Source organism: Agelaius phoeniceus, chromosome 25 (assembly GCF_051311805.1).
Source record: "Agelaius phoeniceus isolate bAgePho1 chromosome 25, bAgePho1.hap1, whole genome shotgun sequence".
Taxonomy (NCBI): domain Eukaryota; kingdom Metazoa; phylum Chordata; class Aves; order Passeriformes; family Icteridae; genus Agelaius; species Agelaius phoeniceus.
In genome coordinates, this window is record NC_135289.1 from 2,033,801 (window position 1) to 2,057,777 (window position 23,977).

General features: G+C 52.9%; 3 protein-coding genes across 4 annotated transcripts in view; 2 read left to right on the forward strand and 1 right to left on the reverse strand.

The window, feature by feature from the left end:
* The first annotated feature begins 478 nt into the window (after positions 1-478).
* Positions 479-13,379, forward strand: IP6K3 (inositol hexakisphosphate kinase 3). The gene is made up of 6 exons (XM_054648572.2): positions 479-957; positions 4,253-4,600; positions 8,257-8,437; positions 9,525-9,697; positions 10,315-10,490; positions 11,934-13,379. Exons 1-6 carry the CDS (start codon positions 861-863, stop codon positions 12,384-12,386), a joined length of 1,428 nt encoding a protein of 475 aa, XP_054504547.2. The 5' UTR covers positions 479-860; the 3' UTR covers positions 12,387-13,379.
* A 1,129-nt stretch (positions 13,380-14,508) lies between these two features.
* On the forward strand, positions 14,509-18,137 carry UQCC2 (ubiquinol-cytochrome c reductase complex assembly factor 2). 2 transcript variants are annotated; one of them, XM_054648605.2, is made up of 4 exons: positions 14,509-14,670; positions 16,773-16,847; positions 17,194-17,263; positions 17,959-18,137. In XM_054648605.2, exons 1-4 carry the CDS (start codon positions 14,569-14,571, stop codon positions 18,051-18,053), a joined length of 342 nt encoding a protein of 113 aa, XP_054504580.1. In that variant the 5' UTR covers positions 14,509-14,568; the 3' UTR covers positions 18,054-18,137. The 2 variants fall into 2 exon arrangements, with proteins under 2 accessions (XP_054504580.1, XP_054504579.1); XM_054648604.2 differs by having other exon boundaries at positions 14,522-14,706.
* Positions 18,138-18,557: 420 nt separating this feature from the next.
* ITPR3 (inositol 1,4,5-trisphosphate receptor type 3) overlaps positions 18,558-23,977 on the reverse strand; it is a 42,053-nt gene continuing 36,633 nt past the window's right edge. The window contains exons 51-58 of the mRNA XM_054648607.2: positions 23,731-23,895; positions 23,050-23,242; positions 22,603-22,698; positions 22,127-22,251; positions 21,757-21,922; positions 20,885-21,045; positions 20,274-20,435; positions 18,558-19,981 (exon numbers count right to left, since the gene is read on the reverse strand). Coding sequence (XP_054504582.2) covers positions 19,913-19,981; positions 20,274-20,435; positions 20,885-21,045; positions 21,757-21,922; positions 22,127-22,251; positions 22,603-22,698; positions 23,050-23,242; positions 23,731-23,895 — 1,137 coding nt within the window. The 3' untranslated portion in view covers positions 18,558-19,912. The remainder of the gene's footprint in view (positions 19,982-20,273; positions 20,436-20,884; positions 21,046-21,756; positions 21,923-22,126; positions 22,252-22,602; positions 22,699-23,049; positions 23,243-23,730; positions 23,896-23,977) is intronic.

The following is a 23,977-nucleotide window of genomic DNA, read 5'->3' on the forward strand; positions in this document are numbered from 1 at the left end:
GAATTTCCACACCCACCAATCCTTATCCCAGCTGTGGGGTTTTCCTCCCCAGCATTTGCCCCATGGCATCCCTGGGGGCCCCAGGCCTGGGCATGGCTGTGCTGAAGTCCCCAGGTTCCTGCTGGGCCCTGGGGGTGAGAATGGGCACCGTCCCCTCCTTGTCCTGGGTGCTGCCCAGGCTGCCTGCTCCTTGTGATGCCCTAAAAACCACATGGATCCCATTTCTTTGGGGTGCAGGGCTGGCAGGAGCCCCTGGCACTCGCTGTCCAGGACAGGGGGAGGACAGGCTGTCCTTGAGGATGGCTGCAGGGGACAGTGTGGCCCTGGCAGGAAGCTCCTTGGGACTTTTCCATTCCCATCGCGGCTCCCAGCTCTGACGTGGCCCTTTTCCCGTTGGCAGGGCTGGAGCTCTGGATCCACTCACCTCCTACCCAGCTTTGGGCAAGTCCCGGCCTTCCCCTCCTTTTGCCCACACCCTTCCTTTGGCACAGAGGGGATTTGGTGGCCCCCAGCCCCTGTCACCCCCTGTGCCTCTCCTCCTGCCTCTCCCTGGGTGGTTTGGGAGCTCTGGGAAGCTCCATCCCTCTCCCAGTGTCAGCCCAGTCTGCAGGGAGGTGACAAACCCGAGCTGAGGGGGGAGTTCCGTGGAAAACAGATGGACAAAAACAACTCCCCAGTTGTTTTCCTGGAGAGCCGATTTCCCAAGGCAGCCGGGGCGTGCAGCCGGCTCCTCTCGTTCCGTTCCCTTTCCCTCACACGCGGCTGTTGCCTGTCCCGGCCAGGCTGTCCCTCCCTAGCACAGCCCCCTGGAATGTCAGCTGGACATTCCGGGCTCCTGCCAGCGCCGACGCACTCGGGCCATGCCCAAATGTTCCCTCATTGCTCCCTCTGGAGCCGCAGCGAGAAGCAGCGAGAAGCCCGGCCCAGGCAGCCCCCGGTGGGCACCTGCAGCACCAGGTGAGCTCCGGGCTGGATGCCAGGGCAGGAGGGATGGGGCAGGATGGGCACAGCTTTGGAGGTGCCTGGGAGGTTGGCAGGAAGGCTCTGGCAGGGGGGAAGGGACGGGAGCAGCGGGGACAGGCAGCACTTGGGGCTGGAGGGAATCTCTGCAGTGACCCTGGAGCTGGTGGCTCTCGCTTCTCCATGGTGGAAGATGGCTGGAAAGTGTTGGGCTGGGAGGAGGGGAGGGAGGTGCTGTGGGAGGCAGAGTGGGCAGGGGGGTGAAGGAGCCTGTGCCCTTTTCTGCAGAGTGTGGTGGCACCAGGTCCTGTGGTGGCACCAGATCCTGTGGTGTTACTGTGTCTGTGGTAGCACCAGGTCCTGTGGTGGCACTGTGTCCATGATGGGTCTGTGGTGGCACTGGGTCCCTGGTGGGTCTGTGGTGGCACTGGATCCCAGCTCTGGGGTTCCATGCAGGGCTGGTTGTGGCTCCAGGTGAGCTCCAGCACTGGGAGCTGTGCACACACAGATCTCGGCCACGTGCTTTTCTTACCTTTTAATGAAGCAAAGAATCTGCAGTGCAGTGCTTGGAACCCGGCTCTGGAGCTCTGGGATGCTCCAGGAGCAGGGAGGTGGCCACGAGGGGTGACACTGAGAGCACAGAGCTCTTGTTTTTAGAGGGATTTTGTATTTTAATATTCCTGGGTGTTTCTGGCCTGGCTGTGCATTCCCCTGGGGCCACACAAGTCCTGTTTGGGATGGGATGGGATGGGATGGGATGGGATGGGATGGGATGGGATGGGATGGGATGGGATGGGATGAATGGGGTAAGTGCCACTCAAAGATTAGAGAATTGAAGCTGCCCAGTTCCTTTTGGCTCGGTTTGGAGCTGGGATAAACAACCTGTTTCACTGAGACTCCTGTGACATTTGGCCCTGCCTGGGAGCAGGGTGGGAGGTGACAGTGCCAGGGGAGCAGCGCTGTCCCCAGCACTGGGGCAGAACTCATTCAGCTCCAGCTCTGCCAGGAGCAGGGACACCTCCCCTGGTTTCTCCACAGCCCCATCCCTTTGCTGGAGAATGGAATATTTCTCCTCTATGCAGAGGAATGTTCTCCATATCCTCCTTCCCTGATATTTCCAGGCTCACCTCCACCTGCAGCACCTGAGCTGCTTTTGCTTTAGCTGGAGGAAAAACGCTGACAGATTCTGGTTTTTCTTGGAGGGTCTGGATTTATCTGTAATTCTGTGTATTTTTAGTGACGTAAATATCTCCTGGCATTTGCGATACCTTGAGCCAGTGGAAGTGATTTATTTCCAGTGTCTTGTTTCAGGGGAGCTCAGTGTTCACAGGAACATTTATCTGCTCCGAATGGATGAGCTGCTTCCCAGCAGAAACTCCCAGAAAAGAACCTCCTTCTCCTACTGCAAATCCTGCTCCGAGTTTTGCTTGGGAGAAAACATTCGGGAGCTTTATCAAATTGTGGATGTTTTTTCCCCAACTCCCTTCGCAATGCTAAAGTTGCCAGAGCTGTCAGGGGGTTGTGGCAGCTGAGTCTGAGCCTTGGACTGTCTCAGAAGCAAGAAAGGATTTAAGTCATGTTGTTTCCTGCTCCAAAGAGGTGTTATGACAAATCCGCTTGCTTTTGGCTTTTCTCCTTCTTTTTAAGGATGGGATGGAAAGGGAGGGGGGCAAAGCCACACAAAACAAACCACAACAAACCTGCGGCTCCCGAGGCGGAAAATCCTCTTTAAAAATTGCCACAACTTAACCAAATGCTTTTATTACCGCCCAGGAAAGCTCCGAGGAGCCGCTTTCTTCCCGGCTGGAAAGCGCTCGGCTCGGGGGCCTGGCTTTGTTCTTTGGGGAAAGGTAATTGTAGAGCAGGAATTCCTCTCCAAGGAGGAATAATGGGGAAAACCCCACCCTGGGGGAGATAAAGGAGCCTTGGGAGGTGGGAGTGGCTCTTCCCTGCCTTTAGCCCACTCCATGCCCCTGCTCCAGGTGGGGAACAAAGCAGGAACCTGCACCAGGTGCTTTTCCCTTGGGGTTAATCCCGGCAGGGGAGGTTTGAGCATCACAGAATATCCGAGTTGGAAAGGACCCAGAAAGATCCAACTGCTGAGCTCTGGATCCTTCCTGCAGCCTGGGGAATGGTGCAGCTCCAGGGAAAGCCCTTCCCACAGAGCTCTGCCCACCTGGGGCAGCTCCAGGTGCCTCCAGGAGGTGCCACCACCCCTCTGCTGCTGCACAAGGAGGGGTGGCAGCGCTGCCCGGGTCACATCTGTCCCGTGGGGCTGGCAGGGGTGGAGCTGCTCAGCTGGCAGCACATCCTGGAGGCTTTCCTGGCACAACTGGATCTTGCAAAGGCATCCTTGTCCCCTGCACTGGGGTTCTGCTGGCAAAAATGGGCTGCAAAGCTCCCCAGGTTGTGCTGAAGGTGGAGCAATCAGGAGAAAGGGCCTGTGCTGCCATGGACCCCTCCTCAAATGATGATTTTAATGATTTTTTCCTATTCCTGTGAGTCTGGGATGTGGAGTGTCCATCTCTGGTGTGAAGCCAGCACCATCAGCTCCTTTTTGCCATCCTTGGTGCCTGTGGGATTCAATTCCTGATTTCCAGGACCTGTCCATGGGTTTCCTGTGAGGAATGGAGAAGGAGCAGGTGTTGGTGGTTGCTGCTGCTGGGGATGCACCACGGATGTGCTCTGTGGTTTTCCTACATTGCTGCTTTAGAGCTGAGACTTGTGGCTGTGAGAATCAAGGAGGAATTTCTGGAATCAGGGAGGGATCCATGGCTGGGGGCAGGGAGGAGAGCTGGGTGTGAGCCCTGTGGGTGCTGCTGTGACACATCCACATCCCCTCGGAAGGAAACGCTGCTGCTGCTGCTCAGGTGTTCAATGCCAGCCAATGTCCCAAACTGAGCTTGCTCTGGAAGCTGCAGGAGTTGCTGCTCACCCCTCCTGCAGTGCTGGAGAGCAAGGGAGTGCCTGGGGACTTGCAGGGGCTTTGCAGCAACTCTGCTGTGCAGGGAATGTCCAAGGAAAGGCCTGGCACCACTCGGGCATGGCCTGTGGGACAAACTGGGGGTGTTCCACAGCATCAGTGCACTGTGTTAATCCCTGATCCCCTGCCTTGATGAGGTCATTGCTTTAATTCACAGCTCCTCTGATCGCTGTCTCTTGTCCCCAGCAGATCAAAACTGGGGCTTCCCTGGACTCTCTGTGCCAGCCCCCGGGCACTGATAGATCTCATCCCACCCAGCTGCTTGGGTGACCCTTCTCCTCTAATTCCTTCATTCCCTCTGCTTTGCAGATTCCATTGGTGAAAGGCCAGCGTGGAGGAAAACCCAGCGTGGGGGAAACACCAGAGTGGGTGAAAACTGGCCCAGCCCTGCCCGTGCCAGCCTTTGTTTGCCAGCTCCGTGTGCTGCTGCTGAGGGGTCTGCAGCCCCCTGGGCTGTGCCTGGCACCATGGTGGGTCAGAGCCCTGCCGAGCCCAGGGCTGCTGTGCTCCTGCAGCCCTTTGTGCACCAGGTGGGAGGCCACACCAGCATGCTGACCTACGATGAGCACACCATCTGCAAGCCCCTGGTGTCGCAGGAGCTGAGCTTCTACGAGTCCCTGCCCCTGGCCATGAGGCAGTTCACGCCCCAGTACAAAGGTAAGGGGAGCACAGAGCTCTCACCCTCCTAAAAAGCATCCCCAGCTGCTGCAGGTGAGGCCTTTCCTCAAGTGAGGGTTTTCCTGCCTGTCCCTCAGCTTGCTGCCCCATCCCTGACCCCATTTCCCAGCTGAATCTCTCAGCCCCTGGAAAGCAGCACTGGGAGAGCAGCCCCAGCATTTTTTCAAGACATCCTCCCTCCCTTCTCTTTCTTATTCCTTAAGTATTTTCTGCTTTTACTGCCAGGCTCGTGCTGCTCATAAAGCTCCTGACCCTGGCTTTTGGGGGAGGCGAGAAGCTTGGTTGTCACGTAAAAACTTAAAATATCTCTTGGTCCTTCGGCGTTACAGCAAAGAGCTCAGTCAGCCACGGCTCCAATGTGCTTCCAGCCCAATCTCTCCCTTTCCCAGAAAGTCAGGGGCCTCTGCAGATTTATGGGACAATATTAAAAAGATGCTTAAGGGAGAAAAGTTTCCTCTGAGCGGTTTCCTGTGGCAGGAGCTGGGGTTTGGTGCTGCAGCACTGGGCCCTCGCTGATAAAGCTGTTAAACAATCCCAATTTAACCAGTCCAGGGGCACCCTGGTTATTCAAACCTTTGTGTCTTCTCCTATTTCAAATCCCACAGAATTTTATGATGAGGGGTAATTAAAAAGCAATTCTCCAATCTGGCATTGGGCTCAGAGGTTTATTCTTCTCCTGGCTGTCCCAGCCCTGCTGCCAGGCAATTAAAGAGGTGGAACTGTGAGGATGATGAGGGGGATGATCCTGGTGGCTCCATCCCCCATCCACACGTATCCATGTACCTCATCTCTATTTCTGGGCTGTGGGAACGGCCCTGGGACCATTATGTAATGGTCACATTCTGTGCAATGGTGACATTCTGTGTAATGATGACATTCTCCACAATGGGGATCAAATATCATTCAAGCCTCACGCCGAGCCCATGGCTTTTCCTGCTCATCTCACCCATATCAGGCACTTTGGTGACCTCAGGACCGACTTTTACCCCCTTTGAAGGCTCTGCCTTGTCCCACTTGAGCTCCCAGGGGGATGCTGGGCTTGTTTTCCAGCCCAGTTCTGCTCAGGTTCCCAGGCCCTTGGCCATAGATGAATGCGCTTGTAAACACAAAAATAAACCCACGAGGGCAGAGTTACAGAGTGAAACCTCCTGAGCGCCTCTGGATGCCACCAGTGTGGTGACAGCACCCAGAAATACCCTCTGGCTCCTGGCTGGTGCCAGCAGGAGAGGCACTGGGGTGTCAGTGACACCAAAGGCCAGCACAGACAGGCACCCAAAGGCTTTGCAGAGATGTTTGCCCACTGCAGCAAAGGAGGAGTTCTGGGGGTTGTCTGCCACACACAGGTCATGGCAGGACACCTGCAAACCCCCATGGAATCCCCCCAGGAGACAAAAAACACTTTCCAGGCTGAGCTGTAGGTTTTTTGAGGACTGAATTTCCAGCTGGGAGGAGGGAGAGGATCACATTCCTTTCCAATTTAACGCTCGGTTCTCGCCTTTGAAAATCTCCCCATTAATTTTCATATTAATGGCTGATAGTTAACAACTCTTATTTTCACGCTATATATAAGTTTTTTGGGGCCAGCCCGTCAGCACTATGCAAATGAGCACAGCCCTGCTGACTGCAGGCAGGAACTGGGACAGTTTTTAAGGTTATGGTGTTTGCAATTGAGGGCTCTGGTCGCCTCCCTGTGACTTTTTAAAATGAAAAAGGCTTTGATTTAGGGGAAGACATGTTGGCTTTTTTTTTTTTTTTTCTATGCCTACATCCCCTGAAAATGTGAAGCAGTCATCCAGGCTGAGAGGAGATTTGTTTGCTCTCAGAAATATGGATTTTTTTAAGAATAGGACTCAAGGAAAAGGTAATGCTGGAGTCTGAGCAAGATGGAACTCCCTGAGCTCACCACAGAGGGTTGGGAGGGCTAAAAATATTCCTTTTTCCCTGAATGAAGGTTTGCAGCCCCTCAGCTCCCTTGGCAGAGCAGCCTGGGTAGATTTTCCCCCCATTTCTGTGTAAAGTCAGCCCATTTAACCCAGCCTGTTCACAATAATGCTGATTGTACAGCAGAAAGGACCAGGAATGGCTGTGGTGAGGGAAAAGCATCCAAACCCAAGGTTTTGGGGTGCAGGACCTGGGGAGGGATGGGCACCCCAGTCCAGCAGGGGTGGCTGCAGGGACAGTTCAGGTGGGGAAAGCCCTGAGGCAGCAGAGCCCGGCAGGCACAGGAGGCAAAGCCTCTGCTCAGTGTTTGCTCCCTGGAATCGCTCCTGGAATGGAGAGAAGGGGCTTTGCACCTTTATTTGCTTTGGCACCTTTGCTGGGGAGAGCAGGAGTGTTTGTTAAGCTGCTGAGATCATCTCCCCACATGCCCAGCAGACCCGGTGAGGATGCCCTGGACACAGCTGGATCCAGCCCAGCTCTCCATGTCCCCAACTGGGCTCTTTCCAGTTCTGCTTTTGCTGGTCCCACTGCCCTGTCCCTGGTCCCTGTCCTCTCTGGGAGCTGGCAGCCCCCCAAGCCCCAAATCACAGAATGAACCAGGTTGGGAAAGACCTTTGAGATCACCAAGTCCAACCTGTGACCTAACCTAAACCACAGCACTGAGTGCCCCATCCACCCTTTTTTAAACACACCCAGGCACGGTGACTCCACCACCTCCCTGGGCAGAAGACTGCAGTGCCCAATTTAGTGAAGATTTTTTTTTTTTTTTAATAACATTTAACCTAAACTTCCCGTGGTGCAGCTGTGCTCTGAGGACGCCCCCGGAGCCGTGGCGGAGCTGCGGGAGCGGGGCTGGCGTTATCAGCCCTTCCCAGAAAGGTCAGAGCCGGCGGCAGCGCGATCCGTGGCCATTCCTGCGCTGTCACTTGAGACGCGCAGACAGCCGGCCCCGTGCCAAGGATGGGCTCGTGTTGGGCTAAATCCGTGCTGGACTGGCTGGCATTTGAGCCCTGTGATTCCTGTCAGAGTCAGGGAAAATTGCAATGTTCAAATGCAGAATGGTGTTTTAAGCATTCAGGGTGGAAAAAAATAACCTCCGGGCACAGTCCTGGTCCCTGGAGGGCACAAAAACAGGAGGTGCGACACTCCAACCCCCCTGTGGGATATCTGGGTGCTGGTCTTGGTGCTAGGGGAAGGACATGGCCATGACAATGTGTGGGCAGCGCTGCCAGCCCATGGCCACATCCCTGCCCTGCTCTCGGGGCAGTTGGCATGCTGGGTGTCCTTGGAAAATGCCTTGTCCCCAACCCTCCCTTTGCTTCCTGCCAATGAAAAGTGGTTCCAGCCTTGTGCTGCCTTTAAAAAGCACTTAAATCCCTTGTGATAAATAGGCTGGGAGCTCCTGATCTGGACTGGGGGGCTTTTCTGGGTCGCCTGGGGCACAGCAGAGCTCTGAGGGGTGGGGCACAAAGGAGTGTGGGGCTCAGAGGAGGCAGATTTCAAACTGAGCCTCGAGAGGGGGAACACTTGAAAATCCTGAGAGTATTTTCCAGGGTCACAGCCTAATGATGCTTTATTGGGCTTGAAATCAGAGTGCTATCAGTGAAAGGCCACCAAAACACCGAGGTGGTGGCCAGGCCTCTGTGCTACCCCATGGGCTCATCCCTGTCTCCTTTGTTTTTCCCTCTGTCCAGGCATTGTGTCTGTGCACCTCAAGAAGGACAGCCTGGGCAACCTGACCCTGATTGCGAGCCCTGGCCTGGGCCAGCCTGACGCCTGCGGCCGCCTGGACAGCGCCGGAGGGGACCCCGCTGTCACCTTGTGGCACAAATGCAAGTGGAGCCACACCCAGGTCACCAAGACCTTCAAAGACAGGTGAAGGTCCCTGCAGCCCTCCTGGCTGGCATCTGCCACTTGGGTGGGGTGGTTTGGGATGGTTTGGGATGGGTTTGGTGGTTCAGCTGTGGGTTTAGGGCTAAAGGACCGAGCCAAGGTGAAGAACAGCAGAGCCAAGCCCTGTGTATGTGGTTCTGCTCCTCCCCTGGTGTGGGAACAGAGTGAGGTGGATCTGGGATGTTGTTGTTCAAATATCTGCCTCAAATTCTGCTCTAAACCCCATTCATTGGAGCACAGCAGGCTCCAGGAGAGGAGAGGCCATGGGAGAACAGTCACTGAGCATGGAATGTCCCTTTGCTGGCAACAGAGGGGTTTCAGTGCCATCCCATCCCATCCCATCCCACTCCATCCCATCCCATCCCACCCCATCCCATCCCACCCCATCCCATCCCACCCCATCCCATCCCATCCCATCCCATCCCATCCCATCCCATCCCATCCCATCCCACCCCAGGGCAGAGCTCTCCCAGGAAGGCACCCAGTGCTCCCAGCCCCTCTGCCTCGCAGAGGTTTTCTGCAGGATATCCTTCATCCCAAAGTGGTTCAGAGCAGCCCTGGGCCACCCAGGACTGGAGGTGGAATATCCCTGCTGCCTTTGGAGTGATGGGAGTGGTGGAGTTGGGATGAGCAAGACCAAGGAATGACCCCCCAAGGAGAACAGATCTTCTCATCACTCTTTCCTCCCTCCCCTCCTTGGAGCCAGCCCTTCCAAATTGGGAATCATTCCCATTGTTGGACCATTTGCCTGAGCTGTGCCCATTAGGTGGATAAATAGAGATCCCTGGCAGCTGGGGCTGTGAATGGCTTTTCAAGGGAGCCAGCACTCTTTAAATTATAATGAAAGAAAAGTATTGGCAGGCAGCAATAGCTGGCTTTCTGAAAATTACTGTTATGGAGTAACAAAGGATCTCTGCAGGTTGGGTATGATCAATATAGTTCCTTTGAGAGTCCCTGAAAATCCACCTTATCAAGTTTGAGGCTCTACAGGAAAAAAAAAAAATAAGGAAGAGAATATTCTCCTCTGGAGCTTATAAACCTGACGTGTCCCTTTGTGTGCTTTGTCTAGCTGCCCTGGGAAGATGCTTTTGAGGACAGACCTTCAGTACCACACAGATTCCCTTTTGGAGGATGCAAATGGGAAGCAAGCAGAAAGGAAGAGCTACAACCCCTGGGGACTGCACTGTCACCGGCAGCACCTGAACCGCATGTCCTCCAAGCACAACGAGAACAAACTTCATCGTATCCTTTCTCCTCCCTCCCCCCAGCACAGCCCTGGCCACTGATAACAGCTGGGAATCAGTGTAGGGTTTATTGCAGGGGAATGCATTCCCTCCTCTGCACAGACTCTGGGAAAATAAGGAATATTCTCTGTTATCTTCTACAAAAAAAAAGAGAAAGGAAAAAAAACCCATTTCCCATAAAGAGTTCTCAGCAGAAGTCAAAGATCCCCTTGGCATACATTTAAAAACACAACTATACAGGAATTAGCAGCTGCCTCGCCTTTTATTTTGCTATTACACTTCATTACCCACCAGTCATGTGGGTAATAGAGTTTAACAACTTCCCCCACCCACCGGAGCGAGCTCAGCACCTAGGGAAGGTGTCAGAGTGACAGCCCAGGGCTACGGTGTCACTGGAGAATGGAGCTGTTGGGGCTTTAATTGGTAGGGCTGTAGTACAGTAAATTAACTGGAATTGGCAGCGAGAGGCCCATAGCAATGACACCTTGGAGAAATTGGCTGAGAAAGTCTCATTACAGTTGTGAGCTGTTCTGGAGAGTGTCAGCAGTTGCTTTGATTTAAGGCCTCTTTCAATTAGAATTTCAAAGCATTGGGTTTCCCTTAAGTCACGCTCAGAGTTTCTCCTGCTGGAAAACGTGGTGTCCAAGTACAGCTATCCCTGCATCCTGGACCTGAAGATGGGCACTCGGCAGCACGGGGATGACGCCTCAGAGGAGAAGAAAGCTCGGCACATCAAGAAATGCGAGCAGAGCACCTCGGCATCCCTGGGCGTGCGCATCTGTGGGATGCAGGTAAAGCCTCCATGCCCTCGGGGTGTTGGTTCCCCCCTTGGTTCCTCGCTTGGAACCAAGCTGGGATCTCCAGGGGTTCTTGGCTGGTGTGAATCGAAGCAGTTTTATTCTATTTTCGCTCTCAAATACAGGCTGTAAAAAGTGGCCACTTGTGGGAATCCTTAAAAGCAGAGAGGTTTGGGAAAGCTGCAAAAGGCAGGCCTCAGAAACAGCAGAACTGAGCAATGGCCTTAAGATTTGTCAGCAGAAAAGTTATATAAGTTGAAAGTAAGGACAATAGAACACTGCTCTGTGTATTACCCCTTGGATAGAATAACTCCCTAAGCTACAGAAAAGTATATCTAGCAAGATATTAGGAAGAAACCCTCTGATTTTAAGGATTCCCACGGCCACTCAGCTCTATGTCCTCTCAAATATGGCACATGTAGGGTAACCTTTCCCCTGTGCCACTGCCACCAGTGTGAGCAGCTGGAACCCTTCACCCCATCTGAGAAGCTGCTTTTACACACAGATTCCTGCTCAGCTCTTGGCTGCTGCACAAAAAAACCCCAAAAGCACCACGTTGCCCCAGTTGTGTTTTCACTGAGCTGTGAGAGCCAGGGGTTCATTTTGAACTAAATTTCTCCTGCTGGAAATCCCCATCCTTCCTCCTGGAAACTCAAACCATGTGTTTCCCTCACTCACTATTCTCAAGCAGGTTTCAAAACCCTGCCTGAAGGATAATGAGAATAGAATATAAATCTAAAAATATAAAGTCAAAACCCATGTCCTTTTCTGATCTCTGGCATCTTCATAACTGCAGAGTTGAACTTCAGTGGTCATATTGATCCTTGGAGTGGCTACCTAGAACAGAGGCTAGACAGAGTTATGAGAATAAAGTAGGTATTTATTAAAATAATAGATACACCTTGGGCAGGCAAAAGTCTCCCAGAGGCTACACCCAAAATGGAAGAGGGTCACAAGATTTTCAGACAGATATAAGCTTGGTCTATTTTCGTATCAGGGGTTAATTCTCCAATTAGAGCTTCAGGTAATGAAGTAATATACTCCCAGTTTGCTCCTCCCCAATTTACTTTTGTTTGTACTTTTCAGGGCCTGAAGCTGTAGGGTGTCCTTGGCTTCTAGGCCTGGAGGAATTGTTTTGTCTGACCAAAGTGTGTCAATGTAAAGTGTTAACTACCATAGTAGCTATATGAAGTTTAGAGTTAGGCACTAATTTGGCAGCACAGGAATTGAAAAATATAAAGGCTAAAATCTTTATTCAGTGTCATTGGCGGCGGATCCCTAGCTGGAAGCTTGGGCTAATTGGGGTGTTGTTGGTTATGGTCTTGGGATAGAGCTGGTTGTGGTGGTGGGGCTTGCTATAAGGGCGAGTGAGGCATCATTCATGAATCCCTCACAAGCCAGGATGATTTTATGGATTATTCCTCTGTCCCCTTGCAGGTTTACCAGGCAGACACTGGCCATTTCCTGTGCAAAGACAAATACTACGGCAGGAAGCTCTCCCCGGAGGGATTCCGGCAGACCCTGCGGCAGTTCCTGTGCAACGGGAACCAGCTGAGGACCGACCTGCTGGAGCCCATCATCCTGCGCCTCAAGGCCTTGCTGGCGGTGATCAGGAAGCAAAGCTCCTACAGGTTCTACTCCAGCTCCCTCCTCATCATTTACGACGGGCAGGAGCACAAGGAGAGTGCGGATCAACACCTCCCCTTCCCAAAAACTCACGGCACAAACCCCTCCAGGGTGGATGTGAGGATGATAGACTTTGCCCACACCACCTTCAAAGGCTCCAAGAGCAATCCCAACCCCACCCCCTACGATGGGCCGGACCACGGCTACATTTTTGGCTTGGAGAACCTCATCAAAATCCTTCAGAGCCTGTTGGAAGGGAAGTGAGAATTTCTGTGAAACGGCCTGGATTTCCTAATGACTGATAGCCCTGAAAATCCCTCCTGGGGTCGGCTGTGTGGGACCCTCCGGCCGCTGGATGTGGCACGGAATGAGCACAGATCAGTCGGGAAGTGCTGAAAATTTTCCGTGTGCCATCACTGAACTGAAGCGTGGAAAGCAGAGAGCTGGAAGAATCTGCTCTCTCTGCCATCCATCAGAAGATTTATTTTCCTTTCTGGTTTTACTGCTGTCCTTGATTTATTTGTGAGCCAAAGAAAGCATTACTTGGGAAGAGTCTTAATGATAAACCAGGAGATGCTCGCCCCGCAGCCGAGCGGGAGGAGGGGGTTTGAGGCAGGAATGAACAGATGGAGCTTCCATTTGGAGCTTCCCTTCCTGCTCCTGCTCAGGTGGGAGGGAAAAACACCCTCCAACATTCCCAGTGCCCCTGGTCGGGATTCTCTGTGCACGTGTTCAGACCAAGAGCTGCACCTCACCAAGCTTTAACATCCCTGTGGGGTTATAACAGGGAATTTTCCACGGATTTTTTAGGAAAGAGGCTCCACTGGGGCTGGAGGTGTGGGAATGCAATGACTCTGTCAGGTATCAGCCACAAAAAACATTCACATCAAGGGATTTTTGCTTAAAGAAACAAACCAACAAGAAAAAAAGAAAAAAAAAACTGTGAGATTGAGTCAGGGACTGGACGTCAAAGGTCACCCAGAAATTCTTTGATACTAATACTGTGTGTGTGTGTGTGTGTGTGTGTATGTGTGTGTGTGTGTGTGTTTGAAGGAGACAGTAACAAAAGACTCTAAAAATAATGTTTACAGCTTTTGTGGACAGATTTTATTATCATGATGGAACAAACACAATTCCTTCCTGCATGGTGTGGGAAATCTGAAGGAGAAGTCCTTGCACAAGGAATAGAGCTACAGAACTCCACTACTGGGGAGAGGGGATATAAATAAAATTGTGGAAGTAACTCCCACCACTGTCCATCTCTTTTTCTCCTCCTGCAGCATCCTTGAGGTACATTTATCCTTTGTTTAAGCCCATCATTTTTTAAGAGAGCTGTTATTGCCATGGGTTTAAACACCAGATCCCAAGGGAGACACTTTGCTTGGATTTACAGCACAAAGCTGGGGAGCTGCTGCAATTTATAGTTGGAAAATTTAAGACATCTGGCCCAGTTGTGTGTTTTGCTTGGCCCGGAGTCCACCTGGGAAGCCTCTTGTTCAGTGTTGGGTTATTGCGTGACCACAAATTGTAAAAAAAAAAGCCACAGACACTCAATTTCAATAGGGGTCGAGCCACAGATTGTCCTGGCTCACAGCAGAAGTCTGTGATAAGACTTTGTGGCTTTGTGGATGAGTTTGTAAGGAGCCACCTGAGCATTCTCAGGGTGCACAGCAGGACATGGGATGGATGAGACGAGTCTGGGTGTGACACCACAGCCAGGACGGCTCATTGGGCAGCCCCTCACTCTTCATTGCTGCACACAAAACAACTTGTTAGCTGAATAATTAGAAAAATCTCCATGTTTCCTCCTTTTTCACCTCTCATACACCTGCACAGTGTGGCTGCCCCATCCCTGGCAGTGTCCAAGGCCAGGTTGGACGGGGCTTGGAGCAACCTGGGATAGTGGAAGGTGCCCCTGCCATGGCAGGGGGTGGGATGAGATGGAATTTAGGGTTCCTTCAACTCAAACCATCGTAAATCCTGTGAGGAGTGTCTGAGGGAGCTGGGAAGGGTCTGGAGCCCCAGCGGAGGCTGAGGGAGCTGGGAAAGGGGCTCAGCCCGGAGAAAAGGGGGATCAAGGGGGAGCCTTCTGTCTCTGCACAACTCCCTGACAGGAAGGGACAGCCGGAGGGGGTCGTGCTCTGCTCCCAAGGGACTTGACGAGGGAAAGCGCCCTCAAGCTGAGCCAGGGGAGGCTCAGGTTGGAATTTCCTCACTGAAAGGGCGGTGAGGCTTTGGAAGGGGCTGCGCGGGGCGGTGTTGGAGCCCTCACGGCTGGAGGTGCGGCTCTCAGCGCTCCGGGCTGCCCACAAGGCGGGCACCGGGCGCACTTTGGGACCCGACGCCCCCCTCACGATTCTCCCCCCTCAGGCGTTCCCGCCCAGCCGCGCCCGCACGTGACCCGGCGGCGGCGCCACGTGACCCCCGGCGCACGTGACCCGGCGCCATGGCCGCCAGCCGGTACCGGCGCTTCCTGCGGCTCTGCGAGGAATGGCCGGTGGAGGAGACCAAGCAGCAGCGGGACCTGGGCTCCTTCCTGCGGCAGAAGGTGGCGCAGGCCTTCCGCGAGGGCGAGAACACGCCGGTGAGGGGCGGGAGGGCGGCACCGCCGCCGCGCCGGCCTGGGAGGGCGCGGGGAGCGGCCCGGCGGGGGCTCTGAGGGGCCGGGGCGGAGCGCGGGGTTCGGGGCTCACACGCGGTTCTGCCCTGGGGCTCGCTGGGCTGTAGGGGGCTGTGCTCGGGGCTTCGTGGGATATTAGAGCTGGAAGGGAACGGGAGCTCCAGGGGTGATGGAGTCCGGCTGCTCCCGGGCCGGGCTCGGCAGAATTTGGAACGCGCATCCCGGGAAGGCTTTGGAATACCGCCCACGGCCTTGTGCCTCCATGGACAAACTGCGCCCGGGACACCTGGGCTGTACCTGGGACAAATGATTGGTAGCCGGGACACCGGGTTTGTACCCGAGACACTGAGTTTTGTAACTGGGACACCTGGGTTTTGTGATTAGGACACCTGGTTAGTGCTCAGGATAAATGGTTTGTGCCCAGGACAATTTGTACCTAGAACACGTAGTGTGTGCCCAGGACAATTTCTGACCGGGACAATTTGTACCCAGGACACCTGGTGCGTGCCCAGGATAATTTCTGACTAGGACAATTTGGACCCAAGACACCTGGTTGGTGCCCTTGCCAAGGGTTTATACCCAGTTCTTGCACCCTTTACACCATGTTCTTTGGAGAAGCCCGTTCCTGTGGTTGTGGGAGTGGGGTACAGGGCTTTGGGAATTTGTCAGCCCTGCTGGAATCCAGTTAATTCCTGTGATGTCCTTACCTCGAGGCTGGGATGATGGGATGCTGCAGCACTGCCTGACACTGATGGAATGCAGCGGTTGTACAATTGAATTCCGCCTCCAGCTGTAATTCTCTTGGAGTTTAGGCTTTGCTGCTGAAATAAATTAGGGAATCTGCTGCCTGACTTGGCTGCAGACCTTCCCAGGCGCGGAGGTGTTGCTGCAGAATGCAAATGTGCCCTTTCTTAGCATAAAAACATTGTTCCAGAGATGCACTTTAGACCACAAGGGGCCATTAGAGGCTCCTAATCCTGTACTGGTGACCAGAATAGTCTGCAGCAGGCATTTTGGGAAGGGTTTTATTGCTTTTCCATATGCTCAGGACAGCTTAATGTGTTGCACCAGTTGGCTCCAAGATCCCAAAGCTGCCACTGATCCTGGAAATCTGAATTGATGCCTGCAGCAGCGGTGGCAATTTGTGTGTGGAGAGGCTGAATGTGCTGGCAGGAGGAGCTTCTAAGAGGGGAACTAGAGCCACAGGGCTTCTTTAGCCATCTAATGAAATGAGATTTGCTGGATTTCCAGGAGAGAGATGCTGTTTGTGCCACCCTTTTAATGGCTGGATCTGCTGGAGCCTTGGGGATCACCTGCAGGGGGATGTGGCTGTCCCTGTGTCCTCTCTCCTGCAGAAACCTTTTCCTTACTCTTTCTACTTCATCCTGACACCTTTTATGTTATTTTTACTCTTATTTTAACCATTCATGGACCAACACTGAGTTCTGGGGTGAGCTGGGCTCATTTTACCACAATAAAAAACCAACAGGGAAAACATTGTAGACTGGAAAAGCAGCTGAGCAAGGGCTGTGCCAGGCAGAGACACCGGGGTGAGCCGGATCTTCCAGCTGAAATAGAAATCCAGTTACCCTTCAAGCTGTTCCCTGTCATTTGTGCTGATTTCCTTAATCAATTACAGGTTATTTATAGCCCCCTATAGGGAGTCCTGGCACCTTGTCCTGGGTGATTCCCTACAAGAGGCAGGTGACAGAAGTGGCCTCACAGCAGGAAGGGCCACAGATTTCACAGCACCAGCCAGTAACGTTCTCTGGAGCTGTGTATTCACTGTCAGATCTTGTTGGGGCAGAGTTTCAGATCCATTCTGGAAATCCCAGGTGTTGTTATTCCTGGAGGCTGAGCTGGTGGGAGATGGAGGGGAAAAGCCTGGAGCAGGACAGCAGATGGACAGTATCCAGCAGTGCACTGGGAATTCTGAGCTGCTCCCCCATGGCCATTGTCCCTTGGAACAAGGAGGCATTTTGCTGTGGAGGTGCAAAACCAGACTTGTGTGACACTTGTGTCCCCTGCAGATCCCTGACCCCGAGGCCTGTGACCAAATGTACGAGAGCTTGGTCAGGATCCACACCAACTTCTACAAAAACAAGGTGAGAGTTGAGGCACTGGCCTCTGCCCCTCTCTCTGGGGGGGAGCCCCCACCTGCTGCAGCATTGCTGGGAATGGCAGCATTGCTGGGAATGGCAGCATTGCTGGGAATGGCAGCATTGCTGGGAATGCCTGAGGGACAGCTGAGGGGTGGATGATGCAGCTGTGCCTGTGGGCACCCAGGGCAGCTGCTGGGTGAGCAGGGCAGGCCTGGTTCTTGGTGTGGATGAACAGAATCCCAGCTGAAAGCACTCTCAGACTGAGCCAGCTGGTGACATTTGTGCCTTTTTCATGCACTACAAGTGACTTCTTTGTCTCTCTCCCTCCTTTTGCTGCTCCCCTGGGAAGTACCCACGCCTGAAAGACACCACCTTCACCGGGGTGACAGTGGAGGATTGCAGGACAATCCTGGCTACAGGTACTGCTGCTTGGCTTGCTCTGAGAGGGCAGGGCAGGGGAAAGGGATGTTCTGGTTTTTGGGGTGCTCCCTCGCATCCCTCCTCAGCCCCTGGGACTGGAGAGTGCCAAGGAGCTGCCTGCAATTCTGTGGAGGTGTTGGATGAGGAGTAAATTCAGGAATAGGAGTAACTCAGTATTTTGGGGTGAGGAATCAATTGGGTTTTGCACTGTCAGGAACCAGAGAGGGTTTGCAAAGGCCCTGTGGGGTCAGACAGCAGGATCTGTGTGGAAGGAACACATTTGCTACATCAGCCCAACACTGAGCTCAGCTTCTCTTTCACCATCTTCCAGTTCCCTTGGTATTCCTTGTGTGTCAGACCCTGGGCAGGAGCTGGTGCCCCATGCAGAAATGCTCTCACCACATCCCTTAGGAAGGGCAGAGCTGGGAGCCAGAGCAGCTTTGTTCTGCTCCAGTTCCTGACTTTGATTGCAGTGCGTGGAAACTGAGTATCAGTTGTTGGTGATAAGAGACTCCCTGCATTGATTGGAAGGGAAACCAACCTCGCCTCGGGCTTGGAATGAAAATTCATTAAGAAGAGAAGTCAGGAAAGGAAATCAGATGGAAGGCAGAGCTGTTTTAAGAGGGTTTCATTTCTCTGCTTGCCTGCTTATCTTCTTCTGGCCCCATCTCTGTCTCCCTTCTCCTTTTTGCAGACATTCTGAGACAGATGGAAGACAGGAAAAAAGGGACGTGGAAAAGACTGCGGGAAAAGTTCTCTGCCAAGAAACCCGAGGATGACTTGAAGTGAGGGCCCAGCTCTCAGCTTCTCCACTGTACATATCCCTGAAGCTCTGTGTGTTGCCATGATGAATAAAACCACTTATTCCTCTTAGCAACAGCATTTTTGTTCAACCCTACCCTTTACATTCTTCATATTTAGTGCCTCCTTTTTTGCTGCTGAGAATCTGGGGCAGAGCTGAGCACATCCATCCCTGCTGGAGCAATGTAGGGAAGGGAACTTTGTGGTGTCAAACCTGGCCCTTTGCATCTCAAAAAATGGAACAAGCAGGAGCTGCCCAGAGGGAGGAGGTGCAGCTTTAAATGTTCTTGTGAAGAGAACAGAGAGGATATGAAAACCTCTCTGTGCTTGTGTTTGTGTGTTAGCTCAGGGACCAGGGCAGTGCAGGGAGGGAGAACTTTAATCACCACATTTATTTTCCTTCGGAGGAGACAGAGAGGACAGAGGGTGACTTTGCCATGGTGACAGTGGAGCACGAGTTTAATTGAGATTTTAATCAGCTGCTGCTGCTGCAGGAGCCAGGCTCTGTGCAGATTCCCCCCAGCCTGAGGAGAGGGATGTGTGGGTTAGTGCAGAGCTGAGGGTGAAGGCAGGATTAAATGACATGCTGCTAGATGGAGCCATAAACACATTTCAAGTGTTCTGCAACTTCACTGTTATGGGCTTTTTTATTCTTTTTTAGAGCTTTATTGCTTTCATCAGTGTCTGTTCTTGGGCTTGGAGCTGGGGCTGGCTTGGGAAGGATGAGTGTCTGGAGCAGAGCTGTGCCAGGGCTCCACAGCACCAACAGCTGCTCCTTTTTATGGGTTTCAGCAGTGATTTCCTGGCAGGCAGTGAAAGAATTTGAAACTGCAGCAGGCTCTGGTCCAGAGCTCCAGGAACCAAGGCTGGTGCTGGTGGTGGCTCTTCATGGCAGCGTTTGGCAGGGGATGTGCCACACCTGGAGCTGGGAGCAGCAGGCTGGGGAGCACCTTGGGTGCCAGCCCTGCTTTGGGTTCTGTTCCACAGCCCCATCACACAGAGGGCACAGGGAGGGGACTTTCTTTACCACGTTTAAGTTTTTATTATAACATGATTCTGTATTTAATTTAGTTAAGGCAATTTACACTTCAGTTCTTAAGTAACAATGATAACAACTAAAAAAAAAAAAAACAAACAAAACAACCAAAAAAAAAAAGGTAAAATATGACACCAGAGATGAAACTAAAACACAGGACACCCCTTCACAGTGAACTCCTGTAAACCTGCAGGCTCCTACTACTGCTGCCCAAAGATCCTTGGTCCACAGAAGGCAAAAGACTTTTAGTTCCCACTAGGACAAGCTCAGCTCCTCATCTGGCAAGTTAATTAAATTAAATCCACCTCCTTGAGTTCAGCTGCTCTTTACTGCACCACAGAACGGAGAGAATTCTGTAAATGGAGAGGGGTCAGCATGGAGCAGGCACAGCAGATAACGAGGGCTGCTTGGCAAATATCCACAGGGACAAGTGGCACTCGGAATAAGTTAAATAGTGCGGCCCTACAGCTACTTACTCCACAGCTGAGGGGGGCTGGAGCACATGGAGATAAAGATACAACCCTCCACAGTTGCAAAATAAAAGAGTTATTGCAATGAGGAATGAAAGTCCTGTATGGTTTATCTTCCTACGAGGGTGTTGGAAAAACACCTGGGCCCAGGTGTGGGGTGGGCTCGGGCCAGTCCCTGCTCCTGGGATTGCTTGCAAGCTCTAAGGGAGATGATGCCTGGGAACCCCTTTCCATGTGGTCCATTGTCCCCAGGCAGTGACAATCCATGCCTGGAGCCCAGGCAGGAGGAGCAGCCTCCTCAGCTGACACAGGTGCAGTCCCTCGGTGGCTGGAGCCGTGTCTCAGTGGTTCATGGTGTTCTGGACATCCACAAACCCCATCCTCTGCCTGCGCTTCCGCTGCTCCGTCATCTGCAATTCCAACAAGGACATGCTGAGGCAATTCCAGGCCCTCCTGCTCTTGGATGTGCTTCCCAAGTGTCTGACTGTGCTGCTTTGAGCCTCTGCCAGCAAGCTCTGAGCTGGTGAGGCGCTTCCCAAACCCACGTGTCCCAGGTGTCCCCAATTCCCCCAAAAAAGAGCTGCAGGAGTCCTGTGCTTGTCTTTGCGCTGCCTTGGGCAGGTCCTTTCTCCCATTGCCTGCCCTCAGTGGCTATTTTGGGAAGGACAGAGGGTTCCTCCAGGGGATTTCCCATTTCCATACCTGTTCCTTCAGCTCATTCAGCTGGGAGGTGAGGTGGGACACGAGCTTCATGGTGGTGTTGAGTTTGTCCTGCAGATTGCGGATCTCGTTCTGCTCCCCTTCCCCTTCATTGCTGACCAGAGACATGGCTCGCATCCGGGGGAACCAGTCCAGGTTCTTGTTCTGGGAACGTGACCATGGACAAGGGGAGTTGGGGTGAGGGGTCAGAGAGGAGGAGGGAAGATAGGGTTTAACAGGCAGCCTCCCTGTGCTTAAGGATTAAAGAAAAATCTTTGCAAAAATCTGCCTTTTTTCCATGCATGCTCCATTTCTAGGTTGATTCGTGGGCTTAAGTGCAGAGGTTTTTCTTTCCTTGCTTTCCTTTCCCTCCCTTGCCTAGAAACCCCATTGAAGCCCCACTCCCTGCTTGGTTCAACCCTTCAACAGGACAAACCTTCAAACAGACCACATGGAAAAAACCAGCAAAGAACAACCTCAGGCACTGCACCATTATCCAGTATTTTCCAAAAGGACTTCCCAGAGCTGTTTTTCCTTGGCCAGCCCCTTGTTCCCAATATCCCTAGGGCAGGCAGGTTGGGATGGCCAAGGAGCTGCCCTGAGGGCACCTGTACCTTGATCATCTGTGCCACGTAGCTCTCAGGGCCGGTGTAGTCAGTCTTGTTCTTCACCCGCACCAGCACGATGAAGTACAGGTAGTTCCACATGTTGTGCTCATATTTGATGTGCTCCTCAAAGGACACGGTCTTGTTGTCAAACTTGTCCCTTTCCAGCCCTGGGAAAAGCAAGGAAGGGAGGAGGAGGACAGGGAGGAGGTGAGTGAGCAGCAAACATGTGGAAGGAAATTCAGCCCAGTGCATCCTCTCCTAAAGGTGACATTTAAGTGCTTTTAGTAATTAGTTGGCAATTAGCACATACACATCCAAACCAGGGGGCAACAACCCAGCTGGGGGTTCAGGAGACTTCTGTTTAAAATCACAGAATCAGAGAATCATGGAATGGTTTGGGTTGGAAGGGATCTGTCACCCCCTTCCATGTCCTGCTGGCTCTGCCTCTGCCCAGTAAAATAAACCCAGAGGATCTTTAGAGGAAAAAAGCAGAGAGATTTACTGGGGTTTTCTTTTTTTTTTTTTTATGCCTACTGCTGACTGAAAGGATTCCAGAGCATTTTCTCTATTATATTTCTCCAGTGATTTGCTGCTTTTTTCCCCCACTGGCCAAGGGAAGGTCTCAGCACTGACATGCACAGCGACAAGAATCCCACAATGTGGTTTTAGTTTAACACCTCATTAGCAGGGTGAGGAACAACTCTGAGAATTTCCCTCCAGCTGTGCCCTTGTTTAAACCCATCCCAGTGCAGTGACCCCTCAATGAACAGATTCAAGTTTTGCAGTGATAAATAAAAACCAGCTGAAATTCTTTTCCTTCCCCCAACCTGGGAGGGGAGGAAGAGCTTTGGGGCAATTCCTGTATTCCCAGTGCTCACCACAAATAAAACAAGTGGTCTTCAGGATCTCTTCCTTCTTCTGTTTCTCGCTCCTCAGATCAGCAAAGGTGTCAATAATGACCCCAAAGATGAGGTTGAGGACAATGATAATGACAATGAAGAAGAAGAGGAGGTCGTAGACAACTCGAGCAGGGAACAGGGACTCCTGCAATGGATGAGAGGGAGAATTGGGTGTCTTGCACAGCTCTGCTCCAGCCAGCCCTGTGACACAGCTGTGGCTGAGGCACCAGGGAGGAGGAGAACGTGAGAGATGGAGCTGGATGTGTTGCAGCCCCCATGGAGAAGGGCCAGCAGTGATTGCAGGAGGGTTTGGCAGAGGAAAGAAGTCCCAGGCGCTGTCCCCACTCACATCCTTGGAGGGTTTCCTCAGGATGTCCCCCACGCCGCCGCCGTTGCGCAGGCCGTGGTTGAGGACGGTGACGATGCACATGAGCAGCGTGTCACAGGCGCGTTCCCACTGCTCTGGCTCTGCTTCTGGGGAGGAGAGCAGGGCAAGGACTCAGGGCACAGCAGAGCACAGAGCCTGGCAGTGGCATGGCTCCAGCTGCAGTGGCAGTGACACAGGAGCAGCTGCTGCTGCTGTGATGTCCCAGCCAGCAGCTCCTCAGCAGCCAAAGCCTCCTGCAGCTCCCGCCTCCTTTCTGATTAAATCAATCCACCCCAACGTTTTTTATGCCAGGGTCAGTGCAAAATTCACAGGCCTCTTGCCCAATACATCCCAGGAAGCAGATTGAGTTTCTGCCTTGGAAAAGCTGGGATTTTCCTCAGCTGGCTGGCAAATCCACACTGCCACACACAGCTGGCATTTCCACAGGGCTCTCTTACCTTCCAAGGCAGTGGGTGCAGCAGAGCAGCTGATTTTGTCACTGCTGCACGACTCCATGAAGCTCTCCACGTTCTTTTGCATCCCCAAGGGATCATCTGCAAGGAAGAGACCCCAGCCCTGTGAGAGCAGCACCTCTCCCCAGCAAACCACTGCCATGGGCTCCCAGGAAGATGCCAACCTTCCTGGGCAAAGCCTGCCTCGTATTCTCCTACTTTTCCTGGGCCCTGAAGCTTTTTCTTGGAGTTGAGACCCCACAGAGCTGACCCTTCATTGTGCCCCCTTCCCTGCCACCACCAACCCCAAACCCTGCTCTGTGCAGCACGAGCACAAAGCTGTCCTCTCTGTGAGCCCAGAACCAGTGCTCCCAGTGTAAAACCCCAGCCAGCACCCCCGAGATGTGCTGTGGAGGGTCCCACAGTGTCCCACCACCCCCAGCACTGCCCAACCTTTGGCTTTCCTGTCCGGCAGCCGGTCCACCTCGAGGATGAAGTCGTCCTTCAGGAACAGGAAGCCCACGATGGAGAAGAGGTAGACGAGGATGAGGGCCAGCAGGGCGGTCAGCAGGATGGAGCGCCCGTTCCGTGTCACGCTTTTGATGACATTAAACAAGGTCTCCTCACGGTAGATCAAGTCAAACAGCTGAAAGGACCCAGGAGCAAAGAAATGCTGCTGAGTGCTTCTCTTGATAATGCCTGGCCTATCTATATCCCCTTTTATCCTGAGATCTTGGATCGCTCAGCAGACCTTGACTAACTTTCCTCACAAAGCCTTTAAGTTTCCCAGCTTACTGAAGGGAAGCAGAGAAGAATGGAGTGACTTAGACACAGCAGGAGAGCCAAGAATAGGCCACATGTACCCTGGCTCTGCCCTCGGCAGCTCACGTTGCCTCCCAGCTGACCCAGATAAAGCACACAGCAGATTAGAAGGAGAGATACAGGCCAGGACCAGGAGAGAGACAGCAATAGATGCTGTCAGGAGGCAGAAAGCTCAGCCCATGCAAAGATTAGAGCACGGGGAATTGTTCTCTCCGCTATCAATCAGCCCCTGGGAGGTGTCACAGGAACCTTCCAGCTCCTAAAGCAGCAGCCAGGCTGCCTGTGCTCCCCAGGCTCCTGAATTGATCATACCAGGATGCTGTAGAAGAGCTCGTGCACGAAGAGCCCCAGGACACTGGTCACGATGTAGCCCACGTGGTAGAGGAATTCCACATCCATGATCATGGCCTTGTAGCCACGGATGAAGGTGCCTCGGTTGCCCACGAAGCTCACCACAAACACGATCTTGTTGGTCAGCTGGGGACAGCCAGAAACAGGAGGGTGTTGAGAGTTTTTTGCAGGACAATGGACATGTCCAACATATGCACAAACCAGCCCT

Coding starts and splice junctions, on each gene's coding strand:
- UQCC2 (XM_054648604.2), top strand. CDS start 14,569: ATGGCCGCCAGCCGGTACCGGCGCTTCCTGCGGCTCTGCGAGGAATGG. Junction 16,848..17,193: donor CCAACTTCTACAAAAACAAG/GTGAGAGTTGAG, acceptor TCCCCTGGGAAG/TACCCACGCCTGAAAGACAC. Junction 17,264..17,958: donor CAGGACAATCCTGGCTACAG/GTACTGCTGCTT, acceptor TCCTTTTTGCAG/ACATTCTGAGACAGATGGAA.
- IP6K3 (XM_054648572.2), top strand. CDS start 861: ATGCCCAAATGTTCCCTCATTGCTCCCTCTGGAGCCGCAGCGAGAAGC. Junction 958..4,252: donor GTGGGCACCTGCAGCACCAG/GTGAGCTCCGGG, acceptor TCTGCTTTGCAG/ATTCCATTGGTGAAAGGCCA. Junction 9,698..10,314: donor CAACGAGAACAAACTTCATC/GTATCCTTTCTC, acceptor AGTCACGCTCAG/AGTTTCTCCTGCTGGAAAAC.